This window comes from Solanum tuberosum, unplaced genomic scaffold (assembly GCF_000226075.1).
Source record: "Solanum tuberosum cultivar DM 1-3 516 R44 unplaced genomic scaffold, SolTub_3.0 scf00131, whole genome shotgun sequence".
Classification (NCBI taxonomy): Eukaryota; Viridiplantae; Streptophyta; class Magnoliopsida; order Solanales; family Solanaceae; genus Solanum; species Solanum tuberosum.
This window is the reverse complement of record NW_006239054.1, coordinates 420,940-439,586: the sequence shown is the minus strand read 5'-3', so window position 1 is coordinate 439,586 and position 18,647 is coordinate 420,940. Positions and strand designations below refer to the sequence as shown.

General features: G+C 30.2%; 2 protein-coding genes across 2 annotated transcripts; both read right to left on the bottom strand.

Annotated features, from left to right (window-relative positions):
- Nucleotides 1–598: 598 nt before the first annotated feature.
- LOC107061267 (U-box domain-containing protein 21-like) lies at nt 599–1,642 on the bottom strand. Its single transcript, XM_015310242.1, has one exon. It carries the CDS (start codon nt 1,640–1,642, stop codon nt 599–601), a length of 1,044 nt encoding a protein of 347 aa, XP_015165728.1.
- A 7,260-nt stretch (nt 1,643–8,902) lies between these two features.
- On the bottom strand, nt 8,903–13,652 carry LOC102605763 (receptor protein kinase TMK1). The gene is made up of 2 exons (XM_006350898.2): nt 10,498–13,652; nt 8,903–9,828 (listed from the first exon to the last, which is right to left on the bottom strand). The coding sequence occupies exons 1-2, from the start codon at nt 12,782–12,784 to the stop codon at nt 9,299–9,301; spliced, it is 2,817 nt and encodes a 938-aa protein (XP_006350960.1). The 5' UTR covers nt 12,785–13,652; the 3' UTR covers nt 8,903–9,298.
- Between the last annotated feature and the right edge of the window lie 4,995 nt (nt 13,653–18,647).

Below are 18,647 nucleotides of genomic sequence, written 5' to 3'. Positions count from 1 at the left end.
AAAAAAAATTGGACGAAAGATTGAATGTTGGTGTAGTTGGCTGGTGAGAAAAATGGGAGAGAAGAAGGTGAAAGTGGGGTGATAGCGTGTATAGTTGGATATGTGTGGGGGAAGGGTGGTGGAATTGACTAATGGGAGGTTATGAGTATAACATTAAATAAGGAAGTGTAATCAATGTAAAATCCCTATAATTGTGTAAGAGATAATTATGGGGTATTCTTTATTTAAATAATTTAATAATAATATAAAATTATAAAAAAATACTTATTTAATAAAGTAAAATTTAATTAATTTATAAATAATTAGTGATATGTTATAACCCGTAATTAAACTGTTATAAGCAAGAATTTTTTAAAAGTAGATTTAAAACCTGTAATAATGACTCTTAAATGTGTATATGGGGTGATTTTTCCAATATATTTCTACATGGTTAACCGCTTTTTTCTATATTTATACACATTAATTTTCTACGTATTACAAAATTGTGTTTCTATCTATGTTGTTCAAATTCTTCAAAATTATCACTAATATTACTGAGAGTGTATCAAATCTTCCAAAATAGAACATCTGTCACGATACGAACAACCTAAATTTCATTTCAATATGACTTCTTGAGATACTTGAAAGTTGATCCATCAAAGCAATCCACTCTATCTTTGTAAAGATTCATCAATTTCAACAATTCAGTAGCTTTTTCCTTGGTTTTTTCACCACATCCCACTTGTAAAACCACCAATAATTTCTGAAATACACCTAATTCCAATGCCTCAATTACTGAATTATTCTCATTACTTCCACTTTTGCAAAGTTTCCATAAAATTGAAATTGAACATTCTGTGGCCATTTCTGTAACTCTCATTATTTTTTTGGCTATTATTGCCATAGTCAATCCATGTTCATAAGCCTTTTGTTTCCCTTCTTCAAAATTGCAAAATATGTCCAAAATAGCCAATCCCTTCTCTATTATACTCTTTTCACAATCCACAAGCATTTCAAGAACCAAACAAACTAACCCCATGTTTACAAATTTGGACACAATTTTCTTGTTATTTTCACTTGATGTATATGAGATAATAGAGTAAATTACCGTTAACGACGCTTTCGTCGTGGAGGGGCAAATCGGTACTTTCACCATTTGATACAAAGATTCAACCAAATCTTCGATATCTATTAAGACATTTGTGCAACTTTGGTCATAATAGAGCAATTCTTTCATCACTATAACTGCATTTTGTCTTGCTGATAAATCTTCACCTCTCAAGAACCGTGCCATGCAACGTAAAGACGTCGATGACACGAGTTTCAATATCCCCTCTTGTCCAATAGGAAACATCCACGTCATCCCAGATAGCAAGTCCTTCAAGAGTTCCTCCTGAATTCCCATAGAGAAAATCTCGAAACATGTTGCAAAAACATAACCTACCCCACATTCCACTATGCATTTCTTGTTTCTCTCACTCTCCTTAGCTAAAATCCTGACTCGTCCCACTAACTCCCTACATTTCTTCTCGTTTCCTCGTTGAGCTTCAATCATTAGCCTCGAGCAAATCTCCGTTACTTGAGACGAATCGATTGGAATTCTAGGAGTTGGAACTCTTTCAATGCCATAATTTTTGTTTTCCACACACCAATCTTGAATCATTTTCCTTATGGTATGGTTTGGTATGATATCGAAATTTCTCAAGGGTTGATTCGTCACGGGGCACGTTGAATTCCGTGCCTCGATCCATTTTTCGATGTTTTCACGATCATATGAAATTCCAGTACATAATGTGACTGGATCTTTCATTAAATCAAGAGAAATTGGACAAAGAAAATGAGATGGAATTGTAAGTTCTTTACAAGAGTTCAATTTCATAGCCTTATTTTTACGTCTCCACGAAAAAATCATCGTGACTATAAACTTGTAACGAAAAATATGAATAAAAAAAACTTATTTGAGAGAATTATAAGTTTCTTTTTTTTTTTTGGTACAAATTTTTGATGTGTTTTTTTTTACTACTTCTTGTTATGAAGGGCTATATATATATATATATATATATGGGAAAAAGGAATTTGTTTATTTTTGGTAAAAGAAACAGTCAAAATTGATTAGAAGAAGGTTTTATTTTGAACGTTGAACGTTGAATATTTGAAGAAGCAAATTAAATGTATATTTATGTTCACAGCTAACATATTTAGAAATTGTTTTTTTTTTTGAATATTTATTTTTAATAAAATGGGAAAAATTGTATAAAGACGGCAAAATGGGTTGACCCGATGACCAAGTCGTTAGTCAATACAAGTCGGTGGGTCGTGTCTGACCTGTCAAAGGCTGGAATTTTTTTAATTTTTTTTTCGTATTTCAAACAAGGACGGGATATTAATTAATTCCTTCTTTTTTTTCTTTTTATTAGTGACTTTTTATTTGGCACAATACATAAATATGTTATTTTAGTTTATTCAAAAAAGAATGACGTATTTCTATATTTAGTAACAATTTAACTTTAAAATGCTCATTTACTCTTAATTAAAATGATTTATAGTCACACAAACATTTATTAACTATTTAAATCTATAAGTTTCAAAAGTCTTTCTTTCTTAAACTTTGTGTCAAATCAAACTAACACTTATAAATTTGGATAGGGGAGTATTTAATTTGCTCTAACTGGCTTCAATTTTGAATGTATACAAATAAACATTTAAACTTTACGGACGTCGTGTTGTGTAGGATGTCACATCGGATGTAAACTGTCACGTAAGATGTCAAGTAGGATGTGTGTGTCTGTCTACTTGTTTAACTTTATACAAATTTAAATATCTAGTTGTGTATATTCAAACTTAGAGAACATAGATATAATTAAGATCGAGTTAAAAAAAACACGTTCATATACTATTAGTTAATCTCTTTTAATTTTGGGCAAACTACATAAATCCCACTAGTTTAGGCCTTAATTACTAAGATTCCCAATAGTTTCAAATATTACTTCATCTACCATATTTTTGTTGCTTAGGATACATGAGTCTGAATATGCGAGATACATGTATCCGTCGAATTTTAAAACCGAGATACATATTTTATTTGTTTAAATTAATTAGTTGTAATTGATTTCCATTAATTAGAGGAGTATCATTACTCGGGAGATACATGTATCCATCAGTTTTAAAAGTCGAGATACACGATTTATTACTTTGAAATAAAAGGGTGTAACTAATTTCCTTAATTAAAGAATTAATTGATGAATAATTAACAATCCAAACAGATTTACATAATCTTTGCATATTGACTCTAACAAGTTTTCTAAAATAAAGAAATCATAAACCATAATAATTTTGTAATTGTAAACTTCATCTTCTTCATCAATTCCTTCCTTTGTATCTTAAAGTTTCGAATATTTTGGCCTTGAGATACATGTATCATTACTCGCGAGATACATGTATCCATCGGTTTTACAAGTCGAGATACACGATTTATTACTTTGAATTAAAAGGGTGTAACTAATTTCCTTAATTAAAGAATTAATTGATGAATAATTAACAATCCAAACAGATTTACATAATCTTTGCATATTGACTCTAACAAGTTTTCTAAAATAAAGAAATCATAAACCATAATAATTTTGTAATTGTAAACTTCATCTTCTTCATCAATTCCTTCCTTTGTATTTTAAAGTTTCGACTTGAACGTTGGCGGATGAAGACCCTGCAATGACAAAACCCTAATTTGTAAAAGTTTATAAAATTAAATTTTATACCAATATGAACTCGATCTCAGATACATAAACGAGATGTAAACCAAGATACATAAGAATAATGAAAAAAAATAAAAAAATACCTCATTGATACAACGTTGTGTTGAAGAAACCTTGAACTTCTTCTGGATGATATTGGTCATCTGAAAGAAGCTAATTAAGAACTAACTTGAAGAAAAGATGTATAAGCATGACGATATATGGATATGTTTTTGTATAATGCTAATTATCAAGATTTAGTTTTGAATTTGGAACATGCAAACATGTATAGAGAGGATTAAGGAAGAGATAGAGATGGAGTGGAAGTGTGTGAAGTACGTGGGGGGTTAGGGTAATGAGTAAATAAATTGAATTGGTGATGTATCATTAATATGAGTTTAAATTTTAAGATAATTATTCAATACCATATTTAAGGGATTTGTGTATCTAATTAAATCTTTTAATATATATGGTATAAATATTAAATGTGGTATTATATGTAATTTTTTAAAACTAGAAATAAAATAAGTATATATGATAGTGAAGTATGTCTAGTTAGGTAGTTTTTCCTTTAATTTTTGTGTTGAATGAAATTGAGATTGGTCTCTCGTTAGATCACAATTGGAGAAATTCAAGTCTTGCTTGGAGTTGAAAGTGTCCTTTTTAAAGTAGAAAAAAAAAATAGGAGCTTATTTTTAAAAGAATTGAAGTATTAATCAAGTTTTTAGGAGGGAAAATGTTTTTGAACCGTGATGGACGTTGTTATTTAATTGAAAAAGTAAACAACTTTTTTAGAACTTTTGAAATATTGTTAATTACAAATTATTCTTCTAAAATTAATGAAATTATTTTTCAGATTAATTAGCTAAATAAGAATTGCTATTTTCAAAGAAGACTTTTAGATTTTGATAGCTTGGGCAAACGGGTCATTAGTTCAACTTGTTTGACACGATTATTGTTGAAGCCACAAATAAATTATACTTATGGTACTCTTGATGTAATATTTTAATGTATAGAGGTTATTTTATGAAATCAATCTAACGAGATATGAAAATCGATATTAGCATATTACATCATCTAATTATTATTTTTATTTTTATTTTTGTGATAAAGTAGTGTATAACCAAACACACGTCTTCAATAAAATAAAATGTTCTTTGTCCATTTTATATAGGGAAAAAAATCTTTAAATTATTTGGAGGATAATATTACCTCAAATATAAGGTAGTAGTGCAAACTTTTAACATAATACCTAGCTAATTAAATGAATTAATAATTAATAATTCATTAAATTCCAAAACTCACAAATAAATTAAAGGAGTAGAAAATGTACTTTTCAATTAATTGAAGATTAGATATTCTTAGAGAAATTAGGGGTGTTCATAGTTCGATTTAGATTAATTTTTCTTATAACTAAAATTAAATCAATTTGGTCGTTTTAAATTTCTAAAAGCAAACCAAATTAATTAAAATAAAAATCACCGGTTTAATTCGATTTTTCAATTGATAACTAGCTAATGATAATTTGATAATGGCAAACTAACGAATACACGAGACAAGTATTTCACATGAACATTATGAATCAACAAGTTTTCATCTACTATCACAAAATGAATTAATGTATCTGAATTTTCAATTATTTTAAAACTTTAGCATGTTTAAGTTGCATAAGGATAGAGATAATATACAGAAATAATATTCAACTTTAAATAGAATGATCAGTCCTTCAAAAATCAAAGGGCGCAAACCATTGAAGATTAGAAGGATATGTTAACAAAATAAATAACTTCATCGGAATGAGCGAAAAAAAGAAAGTCAAACTTTTTTTATTTCGAGATCAGAAAAAAATTGATCGATCAGGATCAAAGATGATTGTCTAGTGGCGATGAGTTATCATACCCAATTGAGGGTTAATTTTGATGTTTGGAAACTTCCATAACAATCAGCTGGAATTTATGTGGCGTTCAAAAGGGAAGGTGTATTAACCATTATATTTTGATTGATCTATTTTTTTTCCTATATTTATCGCACGCTCAGTAAATTCATTAGCAATGGATTAATATAACATAATGGCAAGAAAGAGTTGCTCAAATGATAAGTACTTTTATTTTTAGTTTTAAAATTATGAGTTTGAATACTGAAAAAGCTAAAAAGGTAAAAGTGAGTCGGATGAATTCATGTATATTGATATTTCAATTTTTCTTTTTCTTTTAGGGAGAAGCTAATAAAATCCTAGCAGGCCAAATGTAAACATCTCTTTTTTGGGTTTTTTCTCTTAAATTATTTTCTGAATTTATTAACATCTCTTTCTAATTATTATTTTTTGAAAAATTGTATAAAATAGCAAACTATTAATTCAAATTAAATGTTATAACCATAGTTTGATTTAATTGTAATCCGTAGCAAACAATTGTCATTCGCCTCTCTCCCTAGGTTTCCCGCTCGCCACTCTCGCCAGTCTCTCCCGCCTCTCTCGCTTTTTATACAAACACAAATGTATAAAATGCATTTGTGTTTGTATAAAGCGAGGGAAAATTGTATATACAAATACATATATTTTTGTCATATACACTTATAATTATACAAATACAAATCTTTAAATTTTCCTGCCCAGTTCTCTTTTGTCTTTCTCTCTTTCTCGCTTTATACAAACACAGATTATACAAATTACAATGTATAATTTGTGTTGTATAAAGAGAGAGAGAGAGATTTGATATACAAATGTTTTATTTCGATTCAATTGTATACAAATTCAAATTTTATGCAGATATACAAACACATAAAATTGAATTGAGAGGTTACCATCGATTTATACAAACGAGAGGCTGTCAGCGATCTATACAATTGGCCTGCCAGCGAAATTATACAAATCTGAAGCTCCCGCCAGCGAGTTATACAATCTGATGCTTCAAGCACAATTATACAAACTATAATTATAATATACAAATATGATTTTTATGTTTGTTATATGTGAAAGTTGCTCATTTAATGAGAATTGAAGGGAACAAAAAGTTATTCTTTCCATGTATGCTACTTGATGATTTTTCTATTAAGTTGCTTATTCTCCAAGTAGCAAATATTATATATATTTTAGAAGTCCTCAAGTTTATTTTAAAAGAATGTCAATGAAATTTCTTTGTCCAAAAGAGATTCCTTTTTGGGGAAGTTTTTATCATGTGTCTAATATTTTTATATTCCCGCCTAATGTAATCCATTCAGGAATAGTGCTCCCTACTAAGAAAAAAATATTCCTCCTTTTAAGTTATTTCTTGAATGTAAAAAAATATATACATTAGAATTCCTCAGTATTGATTCGAAGTCTACTTTTCTTAATTTAGCAATTATGTCTATGAAAGCATATATTTTGAGTGAATAGTAATAGTGTTTGATCAAGTTATTTATGAAAAAACTTCAATTAATATTAAAGAAGTATATAATTTGTGTTTGGTCACTCAATAATCAAATTACATACATGAGATATATATCTTTATATACTTTACAATTAATATCATTTAAATAGATAAACAATTTGATATATTCATATGAGAGATTTAATTAAGTGTTTCAATTTTACGTAAATAAATTGTAAAAATTAAATAAAAGATAAAGAACAAGTTCTTGAGACTATTGGAATTAATGTGTTGTAGAAAATATATGAAGTAAGTTTTTTGTAATTTTTTTCGAATAGTCTGGTAAATATAAACTCCTTAGTAAGGTATATTTGACCTTCTTTTTCTTTTAAAGGTAAATTACTTTCTTTTTTTTCACATAATAGAAAAGTAATTTTTGCTACAATATTTTTTATATTATTTTTCTCAAAAGAATGGCCAAATACTCCCTCCGTCTCATAATAGTATATGACTTTTTACTTTTTGAGAATCAATCTTTGAAGTTAAATTTTTTTACGAAAAATACTATAAATTGCGATTTATCTATATTAATATCATCTTGTATCTTTTTTAATTTTGAAACCCAAAATCTTGGCCATTAAGCTATTAGTTTTAGATAATATAATGATTGAGACAGATGAGGATGATATAAACCTCCATGTGAAGTCTCTTAGTTGTTGGTCCACAATTTTTAAATCTCCTTTGAACAAACTAAGGTGGAGAATATATACACAAATTTTGTACATGTGACCAGCTATTTTTCACAACTAAAAAATTAAAAAATAATAATCTTACATTATGATTGGATGACAGTAGAACATGCTTTTTGTTTTTATCCTCTCTAAATAGGAGGAAAAAGTTTATAATATTCTACTCTCTCTTTTTTTTGCCTTTTTTTTGTTTTGTTTGTATCACTCATTTTGGTGATGAAAATGACTTTCTACTTATCTTATATACCAAAACTAGCTGCTATTTTGTGGTATGTGTTATTTTTTGAAATAAATGATCAATTCTAGGTATGAGAAAAGTATGGTCTTGAATGGTTAAGACATTCATTTTCATCAATCCCCTACCACATTCTCTTTGTTAGATAGTATCTTGATCAACTTGGACGTACCTCGATTATTTCATTCTGATACTTAATTATTGTTCTTGTCATCTGACACAAGATAACTCTGTCTGTTAGCCTTAGCTTGATAAAGAAGAAAAAACTAGTGATATTTGGTTCTAATGAAATTCAAATGCTAGCCTTACGTGTTTTTCACTCACTTTATTACCCTCTAGACGTACCTCAATTATTTCATCCCGATACTTACTATACTTATCATCTGGCACCAGATAACTTTATCTATTAGCCTTAGCTCGATGAAGAAGGAAAAAACTAGTGTTATTTGGCTCTAATGAAATTTAAATGCATGCGTATTTTTCACTCACTTCATTAATCTCGATACTGAATCAAGGACCACATTTCATATTTTGTTTTTTTTCAGAAAGAAAATTGAGACTTGTCTTTCTTACATCATGTGATTACAAAGTCTAAAGACAACTTCCTTTTGTGGAGCTCAGACAATTGGTTACTTGTGAAAAATTGCTGTTTGACATGATTGATTATTACTTGCACCCTAAAATTTCTAAATATTTTGCCATTAGGCTATTTTTTTTTATTTCTTGAATCAAGGGTCTATAGAAAACAGTATGTTGTTGATGTACTAAATTTTATTGGCTATTTGTAATGATAAAGATTGCCAGCAGTTGATCTGTAATCATAACAAAAAACTTTACATTTTGCTTGAAAAAGCATCATAAGCAAAAAGCTAACTTTATGATTTGCACACTTCAAAGCCACTTTACATTTCAATACAGCTTGCACCTACAAATTTTTCTAACAAAAAAACAATTCAAGAATACAAAAGTACCATGATCTACTGGTAATTGATGGCATCCCTTTCATTTCCAACCAAACCACAATGTATTCACATGGAAAAGAGAGAGAGATTCATCATACAATAAGAGTCAAAAGACATCAAAAATCTTAAAAAGAATCCCTATTCACCACAGTGCCAAAACTAACAATGAGTTAAGGTAAAAGCATCAGAGTTAAAAGCAAAAAAAAAGAAGAAAAAAATGATGTGTGACTCGCGATGAGGAAGAAAACAGAGAGAATGAACAACCAAACCTAGATCAAAGAGTGTCAACTTCTCACCTACCATCAGAAGATGTAAATGACTCGGCAAATCCGTAGGGGCGAGTAGGTATGCTAGTTTGAGTGTTATCCAAGCTTGGAAGGTAAGAAGAGGAGGATGAATCCATGTGACTTGTACCTTCATAAGCCTGCCACTTTTTAAGCGCTTGGGGTAATGACATATCGAGATCAATGCCGTATATGTCCTCTGAGCACTCGTCGGATGGTTTCCAGAGCTCTACAAGAGATGAAAGAACATTGACAGCATGGCCCATGTCAGGCCTTTGATATGGCTCCCTTGCAGAACAGTGACCAGCTAGCTCAGCTACAGTGCTGACACTGGTGAGTGTTTCCTCACTAAGGTCAATTGCGGGGTCAATTGCCTTTCTGAATGTATCCTTATTCAGATGCATTCTTCGGAACCATGTTACTAGATGCATACTCTCCTCAGGCTGGCTTTCATCAAGAGCCTTTCTTCCTGTGATGAGCTCCATCAAAATCACACCAAAACTGAACACATCCACCTTGGTTGTCACTCTCCCAGTTACTGGCAGACGAAACAAGATAAAATACAAGTTTAGATAATGATGTATCTACATTCCAAGAACTCCTATGCACAAATCACAATCAGGAAAGTGAGCAAATAACAAATTTGGCTATCCTTAAATTCCACTAAGGGGAAAAGAAAACAAGAGGATCTTCTGTCATAGGAATAATAACATGTTTAAAGTGTGTGATGAGGCCAAAGTAGAAAACGGTGGCATTAAGCAAATGCATCAGGAAAAAGTGTTTCCAGTAGGATGGGTATCCACTTTTAGAAACTAAGTAATCATAGCATTAAAGGGGATGACAGAATCAATAAGGATATTTGATATATGACAATGTATGAATGGCAGGTTCTTAACCATGAGCACAAGTATAATTGACTGAGAAAAAAGACAAAACATTAATATATACTGTTACAGACCTATTATAGGGCAAAAGTTGATTAATGTAAAACAGGCTAAGTTTCTTGGAGTACAGTTAGTATCATCTGACTCTCATCAGTCAAATGAATGCTAATTCTCTGGAAGCATCCTGAGATCAAACCCCTAAGGTTCACATAATTCATACTTTAGAGGTATTGGACTTAAGACCAAGTTTATCTAGGCACAAATTGCATACAAGTATTTTATCAGCAATTTAGCATACACATATAAGTAAGCAAAGAGCATACCTGCATATTCCGGTGCCAGATATCCAAATGTCCCAGCAATCCTTGTCTCTATAGAACCTTTCCCTTCTGGGGCAAGTCTGACAAGGCCAAAATCTGCAACTTTAGCCCTCATATCATCCCCTAGAAGAATATTTGAAGGCTTCAGATCCCTGTGAATGAAACTCTGGTGAGCTAAACTATGGAGGTACTCTACACCCCTAGCAACATCTAATGCAATGGTCAATCGTTTTGTCCATTCCATGGGTTTAAGCCCTTCTTCTGCCCAGTTGAAGAGATGACTGCTTAATGTTCCTTGAGGCATGTATTCATAGACTAGAAGTTTCTCATTTCCATCAAGACAGTACCCAAGTAGTCCAACAAGATGCCTATGTCTGACCTTGGTCAAAACAGCAATCTCGGATTTGAATTCAGCTAGTCCCTTCCCAGTGATGATTCCATTTTCCATTCTTTTGACTGCAATTTTAGTCCCATCATGCAATTCACCTTTGTAGACAGTGCCAAAGCCTCCCCGGCCTAGTATGTTGTCTTCACTAAAATTGTTGGTCACATTCTTCAGTACTTGGATGGAAATCACCATATTTCCTGCTTCAACCATTTGAACATCACCGGCTTCACTAGCAGAAACAGTATGAGTTTCAGTAACTGCACCAACACTGACACTAGATCCTGCAACTGTGATTTTCACACTATCATTGTCAGAACCAGAATGACGTGGATGCAACACCATGGTGTTTGGACTTTGCACTCGGCTAAAACGCTTTTGTTTGCTTTTGTACAGACAGAAAGCTGCCACTCCAATCAAACAAAGCATAAATACACCTCCAATTACAGAAAACACCACAATTCCAACCCGGCGATTGGACTTCTTACGAGCTGCTTGGGCATTTCCATCATCAGAGCCTGTTGAACCACCTGGAGAACTGCCTTGGGAAGGTGCATCACTCTTATCCTTTCCAATATCAGGGTTACCACTAAATTTCAGAATCAAATTTTTCCTAAAAGCTGGTACCTTTCCATAAATTTGATTGTTTGACACATCTAACTCTGTAAGGCCTGTCAATGTGGTTAGCTCTTCTGGAATTGTACCAGTCAGATTATTATCTGCAAGAACTATTTTTTGTAGCGACTTCAGTGAAGCAAATTCAGGAGAAATTGTTCCTGAAAGCCCCATTTTCTGGAAATTTATGACAGTAATGTTACCATTACTGCAAGTAAGACCAAACCAATCAGCACAGGGATCATTTCCCTTCCAGTTCTTCGCAAAATTTGTTGGATAATCCATTGCTTTTGCAATTGAAAGCAATGTATTTACTCTAGGATCACAATCACCTGGTTGTGACGAGCAAAAGCTATTTGTACCTTTTGCCGAATCAACAACAACAGAACCTTTGAACACCGGCATTGGTCCTTGAAAGAAATTATTCGTCAAATTAACGAGCTTCAAAGACTCAAGATTCATCAAAGAACTTGGCACGGGACCAGTAAAGGCATTATCTCTAAGACTCAATGTCTCCAAAGCCTTTAATCCTGAAAAGTCCGGCAACGGCCCCGAAAAGTTATTGGAATGCAACCAAACCTCCTTCAGGAATGTCATGTTTGTTAGAACATCAATTCCTCCATTAAGCTTCTGTCCATTTAACCATAAAGACTCAAGCAGCAAGCCAGAAAAACTGGAGGGCAATTCACCTTCCAAGTTATTGCCAGCCAAATGTAAATTTACCAATCCAGGAAACTCATCAGGACTAAAAAAGTTAGGAATTCTCCCAATTACATTTGCTGAATTTGCTGAAAAGTTTTTAAGTGAAGAAGCATTTCTAAGGCTTTCAGGGATCTCCCAACCAACAAAAGGGTTCTTATCCATATCAACAGATAGTAATGAAGACATATCAGTAAAGAAATCAGCAGGAATTGAACTAAACTGATTTTCACCAAGCAGTAACACTTGCAATGAACTCAAACCTTTCAAACTAGGCAAAGGCCCAGAAATATTGTTCCCTTGAAGCTCTAAACGTTCAAGTTCAGTAAGTTTAGAGATTTCTGGAGGGAGAGTACCTTGAATGTTCTGGCGCCCAATTTGGATCCGGGTGACCCGTTTATCTGAACAACCCACATGGTTCCATTTGCATGGATCCGAGTCTGACCATCCAACTTCTTGAGGTGGATTTAAGCTCTTTTTCAAAGCTAACATCACTGAAACATCATCATCTTGAGACTCAACACCCAAAAAAAATGCAGAAATACCAAGAACAAGTAAAGATACAAGCTTTAAACCAAGAAGGGTGTTCATTTCTTTTGTAAAGATTGAAACTTTTTGACAAGACAATGAAAAAAACACACGAACCCAAGTATTCTTTATAGAACAAGTAAAGCTACAAGCTTTAAACCAAGATGGGTGTTTTCTTTTGTAAAGATTGAAACTTTTTGACAAGACAATGAAAAAAACACACGAACCCAAGTATTCTTTATAGAACAAGTAAAGCTACAAGCTTTAAACCAAGAAGGGTGTTCATTTCTTTTGTAAAGATTGAAACTTTTTGATAAGACAATGAAAAAAACACAAGAACCCAAGTGTTCTTTATAGAACAAGTAAAGCTACAAGCTTTAAACCAAGATGGGTGTTTTCTTTTGTAAAGATTGAAACTTTTTGACAACACAATGAAATAAAAAACAAGAACCCAAGTGTTCTTTACAGAACAAGTAAAGATACAAGCTTTAACACAAGAAGGGTGCTCATTTCTTTTGTAAAGATTGAAACTTTTTGACAAAACAAGAACCCAAGTGTTCTTTATAGAACAAGTAAAGATACAAGCTTTAACACAAGAAGGGTGTTCATTTCTTTTGCAAAGATTGAAACTTTTTGACAAGACAATGAAGAAAAACAAGAAACCAATTGTTCTTTATAGCAAAAATTCAATCTTTTTTCAAGATTAGAAGAGAAACATTGTGCAATGTGGTAGGGTTTTTTGCAGAGTTGAGAGTAGGAAGAAGAAGGAAGCACATGAGAAAAAGGGCCCACAGAAAACTGGAAAGCTAAGAATGAGGAGAGTTTGTATAGAGAAGCAAAATGACAGTAATAAAAAAGCTGGATGATTCTAGGGAACATGGCCTAAATAAAGGACAAGTTGGCAGTTTGATTTGATTTTGTGTTTGTCAATTGTTTCTTTTTTCCTGGTTATATTCCAAAGTTAAATAACTACTCTACAAGTATTTCTCTAGTTTTCATGTCATAATTTAACTTCCATCTATTTTAATTTATGTGATATTTTACGAATTATAATTCATACTAATATTTTTCTGTATAAGTTTTAAATATTTAAAATTTTATTTTTAATAAATTAAGTTAATTTTAATTCGATTTAGTTTTAAAAATTAGTTAGATCAATTCTCAAAAAATAAAAGATATCACATAAATTAAGATGAATGAAGTAATATAATTTTATACTCCTTCCGTCTCAAAATAATAGTCATGTTTCATTTCTCGAGAATTAATTTAGGTAAATAAGTTAAAATACATGTAACTATCATATTTTTACTAATTTCATCTAAACTATCTAGTTTTCTCATTACGTACCTAAGCTATTACACCATATATATTAAATCACATTTCGATTATCAATTGGCCAAATATTTTCAAATTATTTGAAAATAGGCGCATAGAGACTTGAAAATCCATTCAAATGAATCCACCTAGTATCTATTGACTATTAAGGCTAATTGAGCTAATCAATTTTAAAAGATAAATCCTTTTTTTAAGTCTCTTATATTTCTTTTATTTAAATTTTTGTCTTCTTCCATTTTCTTCTTCTACATTTCTCAGATTTTCTTCCCCTTTCCTCTTCTTCATTTTTCTATTAAAAAGTTTCTTGATAATAAAGGTGAATAAAACCAATAATAATAAGGGAAACTTACATAAATATATTATATTAAAAAAATATTTATTATATATAGCAATAACAATTTTTTTTCATTTGATCACTTTTGATATATTTATAATACAATTTTAATACATATTACAAAGAACAATTTATTAATCACATATAATACAAGTTTTATTGATGGATAATACATTTATCACACATTTTAATACACTTATAATATAATGTGTCAATTTCTTAACAAACAAGCATAATATATTTAAAAAAACTGTTATATATATATATATATATATATTGCATATAATTCACTTTCAATACATATGGCATATTTAACATAGTATTGCGCTGCTATGTATTGCTATAAATGATAATAAATAAAAAAGTATTGTTAAAATCAATAATTATTTATTAAAAGGTACCAATCCAAGTAATTTTTCCTAATAATAATTTAATGCAATTCACGAATAAAATTTGAGAGGATAGAATGTACATGAACGTTACTTCCTCTATATATATAAATAAAAGTTCTTTTCAATAAACTTTCAATTCAAAATAAAAATAAAAAAGTTGAAGTACAATTATAAAAAATAAATAAAAATAAGACAACAAAAAAGAGATACAAAACAAATGAAGAAAATATAGTAATAAATACTGAAGAACAAAAAATTTATATGATTTCTAAAAAATATTACTAATAAGGAGAAACTGTGAAGAGGCTAGGCCCCTTCATCTCCCACATGAAGCCACAGGAACAAGTAAAAATTGAAATGTATATTTTAAAATATTAATCAAATTTCAGATAATTTGATTCTTAAAATAGACTAACAAGTAATAAGTAGTTCAACCAATCATAAATCATTATTTAGCTCAATCATTGGAGACAAAATGAGCACATTAATTTTGTTTTTTAATTCAGTGCATTTTAAGCTAACTAACAGGTCACATACTATGTTGGATGATATTATGTGGCTGAAAATAGCCAATAATCTTTATAATTATACTCCCTTTATTATTTATAGAAAAAGTATATAAAATGACCACACACAAAAAAAAAATCAATATACTTTTATTTTCAATAGAATATAACAGTAAAACAAACTTTAATCGTAAGAATACCATAACATATATTTCAATCTTTTTTATTTTGTTTTAGTTATGATGAGGTTGATAAACAAAACAAATAAGTATATAAGTTTTTGTTGTTAGTTTTATAGAAATTTGGTGTGGTTACTATGATCAAACATATCAAGTCTTTTATTTTGCTATTCAAATGAGTTAATATCAATTTTTTGCCTTAAAAACAAACTTCTTTAAACATGCAGGACATTATTTATGAGATATTATGATACAAAATATAATTATATCCCAATTCATATGGAACAATTATTTAAAAGACAAAAAATTAAAGATCAACTAAAAACTGAAAAAAAGAAGAAGGTGCAAAATAACCCTAGAATTAATGGAACGACTAACAATGCAATAATAATCCATTTAAATAGAATCATAAAAATCAGATACATTCTAAATACAGAGACCTTTCTCGCTCAGCGCCTAAAGCGCACTATGCTCCGCTTCAACAAATCCCCCATACCCCTTTCAGCAAGGGTTGCCGTGGTCTCCAAGAATCTTCTTCCGACCTCTGAGGTGGTCCGTCAAGTCCTCTAGCCTAGGGTAGTCAAAATAAAGGCAGGATTCTCTCGTCTTTTATTTCCCTTTTTTCTCTAATCGACCTGAACAACATATACGGATCCCCTCCACCCCCTTTTTCATTACAATACAGAGGCGAGCAAGAGAGGAGAGAAGCGAGCAAGAGAGTCAGTCTTGGATATAGTGTAAACTACACCTAATTCGATCCGTATGTATGTATCTGAGATACATGTATCTGAATGAGACAAATATACGAGCAAGAGAGTCAGTCTTGGATACAGTGTAAACTACACCTAATTTGATCCGTATATATCTGATATACATGTATCTGAATGGGCCAAATATATGTATCTAGCGAAAAAAATCGATACGAAAGATAAGTTTCAAAATTAATATGAGGACACGCAACTAGAACCTAAATTAGTGAGGTTTGTGTTGTTTGCTCTTATCCGAATGGAGAGCTGTAAATGGGTCCATGTTATGGAGTTGTAAAGGGCCCAAGGCCCATAAGTGTTTGCTTATCTGCCCACTTTCCAGTTCAAAAGAAGAAGAATGTGATGTTCCAAGGGCCCAATTCAAACTTTAATTGTTCTTTTGTCCATGTTTCTATATTTTTTTTAAATTGTCAAAAATACTCTTGAACTATAGGAAAAAGTTTTAAAAATATCATTCATCCAACTTTGGTATAAAAATACCCCTTTACTTATCTTTTTGGTCTAAAATTGGATTTACACAAGTAACATATTATATACAATTATTTTTATTGTATACAATCTATTAATATAGACAAATAAGTAATTGTATATAACTATTGAAATTATACCATTGATTAGTATAAAGTATCAATGAGTGATAATCTACCGGAAAAATATAGAACCAAAAAATCAAAAAAAAAAAAATATAGAACCAAACACCAGAAATGAAAGTTTTATGTATAGATATGTAAAGTATAATAACAAAATCATTAATACGTTTACAAATACAAAAATATATACAAAGGGTTTATACAAATACTTGAGATTCTTCATAGCAAATTTCATTAAATTGTCATCATGAATCATAATTATATGAAACTATAGTTGTATTATTAAATAATACACTAATAGTGTTTGTAAATTTCCGTAATTTTTTCTAAAAAATTATAGCACCTTATGGACTCTCATGATCGAGACAAATTTGGAAGCGGATTCATGATTTATATTTAATATTAAATTCATTATATTATTAAAGTTATGATTTGAAATTTAATAATTGTTAAGCTTATAATAATTTCTTACTTATATAACTATACTAAATGTGGGAAATTATGAGTTTAAGTGAATATGTAGTCCAAGGGTTATATTTGCAATTGCGACAATTGGTTGTGAAAGATTGAACATTCAATCCAAAACTCACGATAAATAGCTCATAATTATTGTTGTGAGAAAAGCGTAATTTCAGTTTCTATTTAATTGTGTATCATTTCTATTTTGATATTTGTGTTTATGGACTTAGCATATTAAATCTAAAATTAAACAAGATTGGTGATTTAGAGCAATCAACATCCTAAAAAAAAAAATTGACTCTTGTTGTTGGACTGTCTGTTTGCAGCTTTTTATTGCTTTTGTCCAAGTCTCACATGTTGTGTTGGTTACTAGTTACTACTAATTTAATCTACTTGCTTTACATGTGTGTCTCGCGTCAATCAATAAATTATACAATTCTAGACACTAATATATGCAAAAGTTTCACCTCTACTGACTCAAACTTCTATACGGTTGAAATTGATAAGAGCAAAACTTTTTGAAAATTTTTGACGTTTGACATATATATCTTTTATTGTTAATTACATATAAAATTTTTGTCATATATTCATAACTTGAATGTATTGAACTATTTAAAAGAATTCACATAGCCTATTGGAAAACTTAAATTTATTATAACCTACTATGAATTTGTTGATTTTATAAAGATTTTGAAATATATTCTCGAAGATGCATCTAATGTGTACTTTGTATAAATAAGATTTTTTATAATGAATTGAGGTTCAATACCTCTTTTTTGGTCTCCTGGAACTTCACATTTGAATACTATGTTTGAAGAAAGACTTAAAATTTGAAGCCATAAAATTTATTTCAAGAATCTTGTGAAGATATTTAAATTACAATTGTAATATTGAATTTGATTACTACTAGGTGAGAAGAGAGCTAGAGAATCATTTTTTCGTGCAACATTTGCTTATGTTATTGAGTTTATAAATACAAATCTTTCTAAGAAGAATCAGTTGAAATTTCTTGACTACTACCTAAATAAAACTCTAACATTTGTTTATATATAGACTTTTTTATGCAAATTAATAAAAACATTTGAGTCATTTGTAACATTTTAAGCACATTTTTTTACATTTATATTTGATTTCTCTCTTTGGATTAACTTTTATAAAATGATAGGTATTAGTTTATTTGCATATGATATATTATGTATTTATGAAGTATATTTCGTAAATTATGAGTATTAATTTATTTTCATATGATATATTTTTTAGTTTTTATTCTATACATCTTCTTTAAATGAATTGATCTGGAATTGTATATTTGGATTCCATCTTAAATTACTTATCTCTTCCCCCCCTCCCCCCCCCCCCCCCCC

What these genes read in the sequence shown, in the direction of transcription:
- LOC107061267 (XM_015310242.1), bottom strand. Translation starts at nt 1,642, where the DNA reads ATGATTCAAGATTGGTGTGTGGAAAACAAAAATTATGGCATTGAAAGA.
- LOC102605763 (XM_006350898.2), bottom strand. Translation starts at nt 12,784, where the DNA reads ATGAACACCCTTCTTGGTTTAAAGCTTGTATCTTTACTTGTTCTTGGT. An exon ending in TCTGGCACCGGAATATGCAG is followed by an intron (nt 9,829 to 10,497) that starts GTATGCTCTTTG and finishes TTCGTCTGCCAG; the next exon opens with TAACTGGGAGAGTGACAACC.